General features: G+C 51.6%; 2 protein-coding genes across 2 annotated transcripts in view; one reads left to right on the forward strand and one right to left on the reverse strand.

Annotated features, from left to right (window-relative positions):
* NAALADL1 (N-acetylated alpha-linked acidic dipeptidase like 1) overlaps nt 1-11,449 on the forward strand; it is a 318,716-nt gene that overhangs the window by 143,021 nt on the left and 164,246 nt on the right. The gene's annotated exons all lie outside the window — the stretch shown is intronic.
* On the reverse strand, nt 1,297-11,120 carry SNX15 (sorting nexin 15). The gene is made up of 8 exons (XM_080985935.1): nt 10,913-11,120; nt 9,548-9,583; nt 8,629-8,749; nt 7,635-7,750; nt 6,992-7,235; nt 3,508-3,672; nt 2,326-2,586; nt 1,297-1,618 (listed from the first exon to the last, which is right to left on the reverse strand). Exons 1-8 carry the CDS (start codon nt 11,009-11,011, stop codon nt 1,512-1,514), a joined length of 1,149 nt encoding a protein of 382 aa, XP_080842061.1. The 5' UTR covers nt 11,012-11,120; the 3' UTR covers nt 1,297-1,511.

Here is an 11,449-nt window from a genome sequence, read left to right on the forward strand (position 1 = left end):
TGGATTAAGCAGATCCATCCTTTCAATAGGCTAATTGCTGCTCTCTTCTTGAACATTTGTAAGAAATAGCTTACCGTAAAGATATTTTAAGGATGTGACCCTCTGCACATTTTGACTTTGGAGTCTACTGATGAACTCTGTGGACCTTGTTTCTAAGTAAACACGGATCCTATCAGTCTCTGTTGCCCTTCTTACCTACAGATTGTTACTGTTGTTAATTACTATGATTAATGTTAACATGTATGGCCCAATCTTCACTAGCAGGTCCCAGGGCAGGTTACAAGCGAAAATTCTGAATTAAAAACAGTTAAAACAGATGGCAATTGCAGGAGCAGGCTGGGCCCTGGAACACAAGGGCCCCTTCTCCCAATTTCAGCTATGCATTTTACAAAATGCAGAATAGTTAAAATGCACTTTTTCCTCTCTTGCATTAAAGTTCCCTAGGTGGGAAGAGAACCAAAAGCTGACCGAGTTCCTGGGCAGATTCAGGCTTCAGGACAGATTTAAAAAAAGAACTTACTCATGCAGCACATATCTGATATAAAGGAGGCAGTGATGGCTACCAACTTGGATGGCTTTAAAAGAAGATGAGACAGATTCATGGAGGAAAAGGCTATTGATGGCTACTAGCCAGGATGGCTCTGTTCTGGCTCCGGGAGGAGAGCTCTGGTGCTCAAGTCCTGCTTGCAGGTTTCCTCAAAGAAAACTACCCGTGCAGGTAATAGCTTATAAATCACTGCAATAAGATTTGTTCCAATGACATTGTTTGCGATAAAAACCAATTGTTTGGGCATCAGTGGGGAGGCTTGGTCAGTTGCCGACAGAAAAAGGATGCATAACTGAAAAAGCAAACGATGTGAAACAGATAAATACTGGAAATCTCTATAATTTATTGGAGAAGCGAGTTTTGTACAGGGTGAGTCTTTTAAAAGAGGCCCTGTGGAACATGTGTACTCTGTATCCACAGGGCCTCTTTTAAAGGACTCTCCCTGTGAAAATGACAAGGAAAAGTTTTATTCATTGAGAAGCAAGTTTTAAAATGTGGAAAGCTGCTGAGGGATCAAATTTTGTTGGACAAATCTTATTGCTGTAATTTATAAGCTGCTGCCTGCATGGGTTGTTTTCTCTTTTCCCCCAAACTGACACATGCAGTTCCTGAGTTTGATGGAGGTTTCCTAAAAGAGGCACCAGGTTGGCCACTGTGAGAAAAGAATGATGGACAAGGGAGGCCCTCGGCCTGATCCGGCAGGTTCTACGGTCGTCCAGGCACAGTGGGAATAAACCAAGACACACGGGTGGAAAGGAGATTTACAAACATGTATTGTTTTTACAGTGCGGCCTGAGTTCCCAACGAAAGTGAGGCAGGGTTCGGGTGAAGTCAAGGGGCTGGATCTGTTCTGGGCAGCTTATGCCAGAGTGAGGCTGTGGGTCAGCGAGGAAGCAAATGGCCATTCTGCTCCCAAGCTGACGCACGGCCACTGCGGGTGGAGTGCGGGGTTTGGAAGCCCCACTCACAGCTGTAGATGCTTCAGGTGCAGCTGGAAGATTTCCTCGGCCCTCTGGAGGTACTCTGCTGTCTTCTTCTTCACGACCTCCCTGCGAGCTGCGTCAGGGTCCCCTGAAAGAAGGGAAGAGCAGGTCTTGGCTGATGGCTACAACCCTCCTGGCAACAAAAGGGTGGGAGGGCGGTGGCTTAGCAGTTAGAGCAATCTGCCTTGCATGCAGAAGGCCCAAAGCCCAACAAAGACGAGTAACAGGACAGATGAAATTAAGTACGTGGTTAAACCTCTGGAACTCATGCCTTTAGCAGGCAGTGATGGCTACGGCTGGGCGACATCTGGTTTTCATCATCGCGATATATCACTGGCTAAGCATCGCAATATACCAATATATGACGATGTCTGAAATAAGGTTGGAGCTATGTAGAGGCATTGGGTGCTTTTACCGCATTGTGATATTTGCATCGCGTGCCCACACGTGATTCACGATAAATTGGCAGGTCAAAAATTATGAAACCATTCTCTCCCCCCCCCCCATTTTTGAGGTTTCTTCTTGCAATCAACCAGTATATAAATCTTGAAATAAATAAATAAAGGAGATTAAAGTGAGGGGGGCAGGATCCCCTCAGAGACCTTGAAAAGGCAACATTTACAGCCACGTTTACTTGGAAGCAAACCTCAGCGAGTTTAAATGGGCTAACTTCCTAGAAGCCACATGGACTTGTGGCTCTGGCTCTCGGAGACCAATTCCCAGGCCCTCCACATGGGGAGGTGCCCAGGGGAGGGGAGCTGGAATATAGTTTGGGGACCAGGCATCGCCCGTTACCTTGCAGTCCCTGCAGCAAGAGGTCAACACCGCTGCGGTAGCCACAGAAAGCCGCCTTGTAGTCCTTGGCAGCTTCACTCTCCAAGGCCTGCCTGATGCGCTCTGTGGCCAACGGCAGGTAACTGCCTGGGTCCGATGCAGCAGCTCCTTCCTGGGCTACCTGGCCCGCTCCTGCGCTGGGGGCAGAAAGCGCTGGTCCATGTCCTGAGGCAGCGAGAGCGGCCAGCTCTTCCTCGTGGGAGAGGCTGGCTGCACCGGGGTCTGGACAGAACAAAGAAAAATGTTATTTATCTATTAACTTACAAAAATATTTGCACACCACTGCAGTTTTTTAAACAAAGAAAAAATTACAACAGCTTATGGCAATAAAAACAAAACCGTACAATGAAACTATTAAAAAGTTAAAAACAGACCTCAATGAACCATTGCAGAACGATGCACTTTTAATTGCCTACACAGATATGGCGGAATAGAAAAGTCTCCAGCAGGCATTTAAAAGTTGGCACAAAAGGCGCCTGCTGAATCTGTAGGGGCAGAGAGTTCCACAGGACCAGGCCAACAACACTGAAGGCTTCAGGTTCTTCTTGTTGTCAAATGAGCCTTGGCAGCTCTGGGAATGACCAGCGACATTCCTGCAGATGACCTTAGTGGTCAAAGTGAAAAACCCTGGACCAAAGTTGTTTTGTAAATTAATAAAAGGGCCTTGAACCTGGCTCAGCTGTTTTAACAAGGCTGTCACATGTTCTTGGTCAGATGCTCCCATCAGCAGTCTAGTTGCTGCATTCTGCACCAGCTGAAGCGTTTGAACTAGGCCCAAGGGCAGCCCCACACAAAGCACATTGCAGTAGTCCAGCTTCACAGACTACAGTGGTCAGGCTATCCCTGACCAGGAACGGCCATAGCTAGCAAACCAAGGAGGAGGATTTGGCCCCTAAGATGTAACCAGGAGTACCCTGCAAGCCATATGCTTGCTCCATCCAGAATATTTTCCACTGCCAAGCATCGTGGCAACAGTACAGAAAAACTAAAAGTAAAATCCCAACAATGCAATTCAGCTTCCTGTTCATCTTCCTGGAACCGGTCAGTGTTCAGAAGTGGGGAGGGACCCTGCAACTTGGCTACCTATATCCTACATGGTCCAGGGGCCCCCCTCCCCGCCACTTGGCGTTTGAGCCCACCTACCTTCCTTTGAGAAGGGATCAAACAGGGCTAACTCCTGGAGCGACAGGGGGCCGCGGGAGGGCGACCCCAGACCCTTCTCGCCTTCCTCCTCCTCTTCGTCGCCGCCAAAGGCAAAGAGAGCATCCAAGGCCTCGTCGTCACACTTTTCGGGCGAGGAGGGCCTCCCTGTGGAGGGGACGCTGATCAGTGCAAGACATCGATAAGCCCCAACCCAGAAAACGCCTAGAGCAGGGGTCAGCAAACGTTTTCAGCAGGAGGCCGGTCCCCTGTCCCTCAGACCTTGTGGGGGGCTGGATTATATATTTATTTTTTAAAAGAACCAATTCCTATGCTCCACAAATAACCCAGAGATGCATTTTAAATAAAAGGACACATTCTACTCATGTAAAAACACACTGATTCCTGATTTAGAAGGTGATTGGGCCGGATCCAGGCCCCGGGCCTTAGTTTGCCTACCCATGGCCTAGAGCAGGGGTCTGCAACCCGCGGCTCCGGAGCTGCATGTGGCTCTTTTACACCTTTGCCGCAGCTCCGGGGCGGATACTAGGGAGGGGAGGAGGCGCATTGTGTGCCCCGACACTCCCCACTGTGGCGGGCGCTGTACTGGCTGTGACGTCGCATGGGGGCGGTGCGTGCGTTAGTCACGCACCGTCCCGACGTCACCTTCCCGCCCGCTGTCAGATCGGAGGGCAGCGGCGCGCATGCTTTAAATGTCGCAATGGTTTTGCGGCTCCCAGGTTTTTTTTCTTCGGAAACGGGTCCAAGTGGCTCTTTTTGTCTTAAAGGTTGCAGACCCCTGGCCTAGAGTGACAAGGCTTTGCAATGGCCCAATCAGCACTCGGACTCAAATGGGCTACAGAGGTGGTCCTGGCCAGACTGGCAGAAGGAACGGCGCACTCTGGACGTGCACAGGGCCTTTAGGATCTTCCACAGGTGCACAGAGAAAGTGTGTCAGTCAGAGGTCAGATTGTTTCCCCTCCTATCCAGTTCCAAGAGGCACAAGCCCCCCCCCCTCGGCGTCATTGTAATGACTCACCTTCATGAGTCCTTACAAGCTAAGCCTTAGCAGAGGCTTCCTTTGGCAGGTGAACACCATAAAAGGTACAGCCTGCAGCGGCTCACATCCAATCTGGAAACTGCTGAGATAATTCCCATATCGGCTGCATTACAGCAGTCCAGGCAGGAGGTCACTAAAGTGTGGACAGCTGGGGCCAGGATGTCCTGATCTAGGACTGGCCACAAATCTGGCTCAGCTGGGTATCATCAGGGAATGGACTCAAGAGGGCGAGATGGATCATTCCCCCCCACCCCCTTTATGACACTGCAGGAGAAGAGGGCTGTAGCCTTGATTTATAGCAGGGGTTTGAGGAAAGTCACAGTTCAGATGAACAGAAGAGTTGGGAAGGGCTAGAAGAAGGGGGGTGGGAATTGTGGCAGGGCAGCCAGGTGACGTGTTGTCATCGGAGGGTATTTCCGATTTCCCTTCTCCCAGAACTCGTCAGGGTTCGTTAAGAGTGCAGGAACAAAGGAATCAAAGACATTTGACCACAAGTGGACACTGTAAAGGGAGATGTTGTTGCTAGGGAGGAGGGAGGAGGAGCCCAGTTTGGAGCAACACCATTGTTAAGGCTTGCCGCGTTCTTTTGTCTCTCACTACAGTGGTACCATGGGATGCGGGTGGCCTAGGACTTGCCGATCAGGTCGGCGGTTCGAATCCCCGCAACAGGGTGAGCTCCCATTGCTCGGTCCCTGCTCCTCCCAACCTAGCAGTTCGAAAGCGCATCAAAGTGCAAGTAGATAAATAGGTACCGCTCCGCCAGGAAGGTAAACGGCGTTTCCGTGCGCTGCTCTGGTTCGCCAGAAGTGGCTTAGTCATGCTGGCCACATGAACCCGGAAGCTGTACGCCGGCTCCCTTGGCTAATAAAGCAAGATGAGCGCCGCAACCCCAGAGTCGGTCACGACTGGACCTAGTGGTCAGGGGTCCCTTTACCTTTTTACAGTGGTACCTCGGGTTAAGTACTTAATTCGTTCCAGAGGTCCGTTCTTAATCTGAAACTGTTCTTAACCTGAAGCACCACTTTAGCTAATGGGGCCTCCTGCTGCTGCCATGCCGCCGGAGCACAATTTCTGTTCTCATGCTGAAGCAAATTTCTTAACCCGAGGTACTATTTCTGGATTAGCGGAGTCTGTAACCTGAAGCGTATGTAACCCGAGGTACCACTGTATTATGATTGAATAAAATCATTAAAAAGGACTCTACCTTGTTCCTTCTGCTCTTGCTGCAACAGGGGGAGGAATAGCTTTTCCGAAGCCTTGACAGGTATAGGCGCTCCTGGTTGCAAAAGCCACTTGGGAGTCCAGGGACAATTTGGAATCTAGGAGTATCCCCCGGGTGACCAACCTGGCCCTTCAGGGGGAGTACAACCCCTCCCAGGAAATACTCCTAATTCCTGGACACCGGAACAGCCCAGCCACGACGTTTCTATCCTTACAGGTTTCAGCCTTGGTTTATTGGTCCCCATCACTGCCAGCAGACACCTGCCCAGCCTCTCCTCCTTCTGATGGTATGGAGAGATACAGGTGCTTGTCACCAGCATACCTGCTCCCAATCCCCAGGTGACAGCTCCCAAGGGTTTCATACAGGTGTTAAATAGTGTGGGAGACAGGCCATGGAGCTGGGTCACCCTCTCCTACTTTCTGGCAGTGGCCCTGTAGGTAGGGACAGAACCTCTATGCAAGGCAGCACCCTCCATCTCCCACCTGCCCAGGTCACTCCAGAAGGACACCAGTGTGAGCCAGTGTGGTGTAGTGGTTAAGAGCGGTAGATTTGTAATCTGGGGAATCGGGTTCACGTCTCTGCTCCTCCACATGCAGCTGCTGGGTGACCTTGGGCTAGTCACACTTCTTTGAAGTCTCTCAGCCCCACTCACCTCACAGCATGTTTGTTGTGGAGGAGGAAGGGAAAGGAGAATGTTAGCTGCTTTGAGACTCCTTCAGGTAGTGATAAAGCGGTATATCAAATCCAAACCAGTGGTGTCAAAAGCCACTGAGAGGTCAAGGAGGACCACCAGGGCCACACGTCCCCTGCCTTCCTTACGTTAAAAATCTTATTCAAATCTCCAGCCCGACCCACTTTTGCCATCGTTGAAATGTGGCCCCTGGAAGGTTGTGGCCCTCAGGCTATTAATAGGTTCAGCTGTTTTAAATCCACCAGCACCCCATCATTGCAAGGGCTCCCACTGCTCCCTCTACGGGTGAGGAGAGGGAGAAGGAACAGGAAAAGAAGAAGAAATGTCTCCTAGTTGTCCTACCCATCTCTTCTCTCCAAAAATACCCTTATCATCGTATCTGTTCAAGTAAGGAAAAAAATTAAATACCGCGCCTGAGCATGTGCAGAGTGCCTTTCTCTCCATGAGGAAAACAAAACGCAAACCAGATCCACAACTTGTCTCGTTTTATGCCCGAAGCTCTAGAAGGCTGTACCTTCCTCCTCCGTTCGGGGCTGCAGGGCACCACACTCCTCGCTCGCTGCCTCCGGAGCAACATCAGGGTTCTGCTGCTCCAAATCCAGGCCCCCCTGTGTGGAGTCCAGGAGCACCTGCTCATCCACAGATCCCAGAGCATCCTCCGCTGGCTCCACTCCTTCCGAGGATGGCGGCACTGGGATCAGAGGGGGAGGCAGAGAGGGCAGGTCGCGGGTCTCCAGAGGTCTCCTCCCTTCCCCACTCTGCAAGACAGAAGCAGCAGAGAGTGGGTCCAATGGTCGGTTGGGCGGGGGGCGGGGGTTCCTTTATTTGAGGACCAGGGCAAAACTTCAGGCAAGGACCCAGTGCAACCAAGGAGGGACCCAGGAACACAACTCCAAAGATGGCTTTAGCATTTTTGGAGTGGTAGTGGCAGTGGGCAGGGAGACCACTTGGAAATTGCTGTGGGGGTGTGTGGGGGGGGGGTCTTGGTGGGCCCATTACCTATGTGTTTCCTTATTCACACAGCACAGAGTTAAACTACGGAACTCCCTCCCACAGGAGGCAGAGATGGCCACCAACCTGAAGCACCTTGGGGGGAAAACGTGGGATATAAATAAATAGATGCAATAAATAAATAAAACCTGCCCAGCCAAAAATACCCGAAAGAACTCCTTCAGCTGAGGGCTGTTGTTCAAGGCTGGGATGTCCACAGTGAAGCGTAGCATGACCTCAGCCGCTTTCCGCCGCTCCTCAATCACCTCAGGCTCAAATCGGCCTGCAAAGAAGAGGAACAGATTCAAATCCTGTGTGTGAGGGGATCAGAGAACACACACACACACACACACACACACACACACACTGCTCTGCTCTTGTGTACTAGCGACAACGACCCTGAAGCAATGCACAAGAGGCCTCTGTTTTTCCGGCCTAGCAAAAATTCACCAGAACCCAAAGCTTTCAGCTGCAGACCCTCAAAAATGGAATCTGGTGGGGCTGAACGATGGGAGATTTGGGGCAGACAACATGAGGCACACCTTCACATAGTTTAGCTGTGAAATTTGCTACCACAAGATATTGTGATTGCCCCCCCCCCCAATTTAAATGGTTTTTAAAAGAAGATTACTGGGAATCACAAGTTCAGGTCCTAGACTGGGGCAACCCAGTCAGAAGCATAAAGTACAAGTAATTTATTATTATCCTCATCATTATTATTTTAGCCTCTGGAGCAGCAGGAAGAAAGCTTCCATGTTACAGCCATTTAGTCACCTTCAAATATCTGAAGGGCTGGCACATGGAAGATGGAGCAAGCTTTTTTTTCTGCTTCTCCAGAGCGGAGGACCTGAACCAATGGATTAAAATGGCAAGAAAAAAGGAGACCCCGGCTAAATTAAACATTAGGAAGAATTCCTGCATTGCAGGGGGTTGGACAAGATGACACGGTGGGGGGGGGGTCCCTTCCAATTCCATGTTTCCAATTCCATGTTTCCAATTCCATGTTTCCAATTCCATGTTTTGCTCAGTTCCTGCTCAGCGGCTTCCCAGAAGGGGTGTCTGGCTGCCCCTATGGGGACAGGATGTCAGATCAGATGTGGCCCCCCCCCTTTTGGCTCGACCCAGCAGCTGCCCATCTCCCACCCAGCCGGAGACCCTCACCAAAGACGTGAGCCTTGGGGAAGGGGGGGAAATCCTCCAGTCGACGGAAGAGGTTGCGATGCGTGTACGCCAGGTCCCCGTGCAGCTTCTTGAAGTCACTGTACCGTTTCCAGACCACGATCTGTAGGAAGAGGCATGAGGACCGTGCTTGGAGTGCCCTTTCTCCTGTGGAAGATCTACAAAGCTGCCTCAGAGTCAGACCAATGGCCCACCTACTGCAGCTAAATACTGCCCACACAGTACTGCCCACAGAGAGCCAGTGTGGTGTAGTGGCTAGGAGCGGTAGACTCGTAATCTGGGTTCGATTCCCCGCTCCTCCACATGCAGCTGCTGGGTGAACTTGGGCTAGTCACACTTCTCTGAAGCCTCTCAGCCCCACTCACCTCACAGAGTGTTTGTTGTGGGGGAGGAAGGGAAAGGAGAATGTTAGCCGCTCTGCTTTGAGACTCCTTCAGGTAGTGATAAAGCAGGATATCAAATCCAAACTCTTCTTCTTCACACCATTAGTTCCCAAACCTCATGGGTCCCACAAACTCCTCCCCAGTGCTCGCTACCGTCTCCATCAGAAAGCACTGCTCAGAATAGCACTTTGCATGACCCACTGAGGACAAAATCCCAAATGGCAACTGTTAATTCACATTTGTTCGAAATCCAGTTAAACATCACTTTCGTTTAATTAACTCAACAGAACCGAGGAACATGACCCAAGTCTGGGAGATACAGGTATGTGCACCACCAGCACTCCAGCCTCTTAGCAGCACCCTAGGTAATCCCATTGTCCCCGGGTACCACCTGCTTTATGAAACTGTCTTGAGCTCCTTGGAGGCATGACAGGGTAGAAACAAAATGGATAACATTTCTGAAGCGGCTGGCAAGGCCCACACTCCCACCCCACCTGGGTCACCCAGCAAAGACCTACCTCCTTGACATCTTCTGGGTTCACCTTTGAGACAAACTGGAAAGGGGACAAAAAGTGAGATTTTGAGCATGAGCAAGGAATTTCCAGCCAGCAAGGTGTGTGTGTGTGTGTGTGTGTGTGTGTGTGTGTGTTGGAGGGGGCATGTTCTTTTCCTCCTGCACCAAGGAAGGTGGGGTTTCCTTGGGGCATCTTCCTTGGGGTGGAGTGTGCACTGCGATCTCTATGGTCTCCAAAAAACTGGCAGAAAATATTTTTAAAAGATAAACCAACCAGGCATATAGGGAAGAAAAAGCCTCGCTGAAGCAGAGCCAGCATGGCTTTCGCCATAGTAAGACCTGTTTCACGCACCTATTGGGAGTTCTTTGAGAGAGACAACAAGCATCTCGATTCATCTGTATTTGACATAGTTATTTGGGGCTTTCGAAAAGCTTCTGATAAGGTAACTCACCAAAGACTCCTGAGTAAGCTTAGCAGTCAAGGAATAAGAGGCTCGAATCCTGCTTGCAGGTTTCTCTCTGGGGCAACTGGTTGGCCACTGTGAGAACAGGATGCTGGCCAGATGGGCCCGCCGTGGCCTGATCCAGAAAGCTCTTCTCAGGTTCTCCCAACAGAGTCCCCCTACCCCCTGTTTTAAGGGTCTCCAGTATCCAAAGCTCTCTGCCATTCCTGAGACACAGCTGAACCCCCAAGGGCGGAGCAGAGAGCAGGGTGTGGGCACAAATGCCAGAGCTGAGGCTCACTCTGGGCCAGAAGGCGGTCCTTATTATTTCCAGGTTAAGGAGAGAGGATGGGAGCTGTTATCCTACCGGGATGTACTCAAGAGTTCAATGAAACTTACAGGGATGCATGCAGGATTGCAGCCATGTAGCCTGCAATAGTGCTACCTTATACCAGGTCAGACCAACTCAGTACTGCCGACGCTGACTGGCAGCAGCAGCAGCAGCAGCAGCAGCAGCAGCTCTTTGGGATTTCAGGCCAGCAGGCAGGGCTCTCTCCCAGACCTACCTGGAGCTGCCCCTGCAGCTCGAACCTGGGATGCTCTGCTTGCAAGGCGGCCGCTTTTTCACCGCGCTACGGCCCTTCCTGTGTGTCTACTCGGACGTAAGCCCCACTGAGCTCAGTTGGGTTTACTTTCAGGTGAAAGCAAGAGGGGAGAACCAGAAGCCTCTGCAAGGAAAGGAAGCCCACCCTAAGCTGGAAGCCACCGCCCCTTTGTCCGAGCCTGCTCTGAGCTTCCACTCTGCACATGCACAGAGGCTCGACGTCCAGCGAACAGGTGCAGCGGATTCAAATCCCTCCAGGTCAGCATCTAGGCGGCTCCCCAGGTACGGGGTCCCCCCCTCCCTGCAGCAGCCCCTTCCTCACCTTGGCAGTCACTTTGTACTCGGTGTAGCCCTTGGGGTGGCTGCGGTGCTCGGTCACCGTGTAGTGCCGCTGGTACTCCTCCTTCACCCGGCGGGACATCCTGCCGCCCCTCCGGGCGCTACGGCCCCTTTAAATCCAGGACCGCCGGGCTGGGCGGCTCCTGCCCTCCTTTCCCTCTGGCGCCCGGACTCCCCCTGTAGTGCGCATGCGCGGCCCGTTGGCCGCTCCCATTGCCCAATACTCCAGGGACGAGGGAGCGTCTTCCAAGTGCAAGCCCGGGGAGCACGCGTCAGGGCTCCTCTGCAAAGTGCCTGACGCGCATTGCGTCCTCCTGCAAGGCTAAGGGAGCAGAATAGGGTGGGGCTCGCTGGGCCTGCGGAGTTTATGCTGGACACGTTTTGCATAGTAAGCCTGGAGTGGGCAGTCAATCCGGAGAGAAGAAAGCTCCATCTGTCTTTCCAAGGGGACCACGTTTTCAGGAGGGTGGGGCGCCTGAAGTTTAAGGAGGACCGGCTTAGGTTGCTTCTTTAGTGAGAA

Source organism: Podarcis pityusensis, assembly GCF_964106645.2.
Source record: "Podarcis pityusensis genome assembly, chromosome: 16".
Lineage (NCBI taxonomy): Eukaryota > Metazoa > Chordata > Lepidosauria > Squamata > Lacertidae > Podarcis > Podarcis pityusensis.

Coding starts and splice junctions, on each gene's coding strand:
- SNX15 (XM_080985935.1), bottom strand. CDS start 11,011: ATGTCCCGCCGGGTGAAGGAGGAGTACCAGCGGCACTACACGGTGACC. Junction 7,236..7,634: donor AGCTGAAGGAGTTCTTTCGG/GTATTTTTGGCT, acceptor TCTGTCTTGCAG/AGTGGGGAAGGGAGGAGACC. Junction 2,587..3,507: donor TGATCCCTTCTCAAAGGAAG/GTAGGTGGGCTC, acceptor TGTTCTGTCCAG/ACCCCGGTGCAGCCAGCCTC.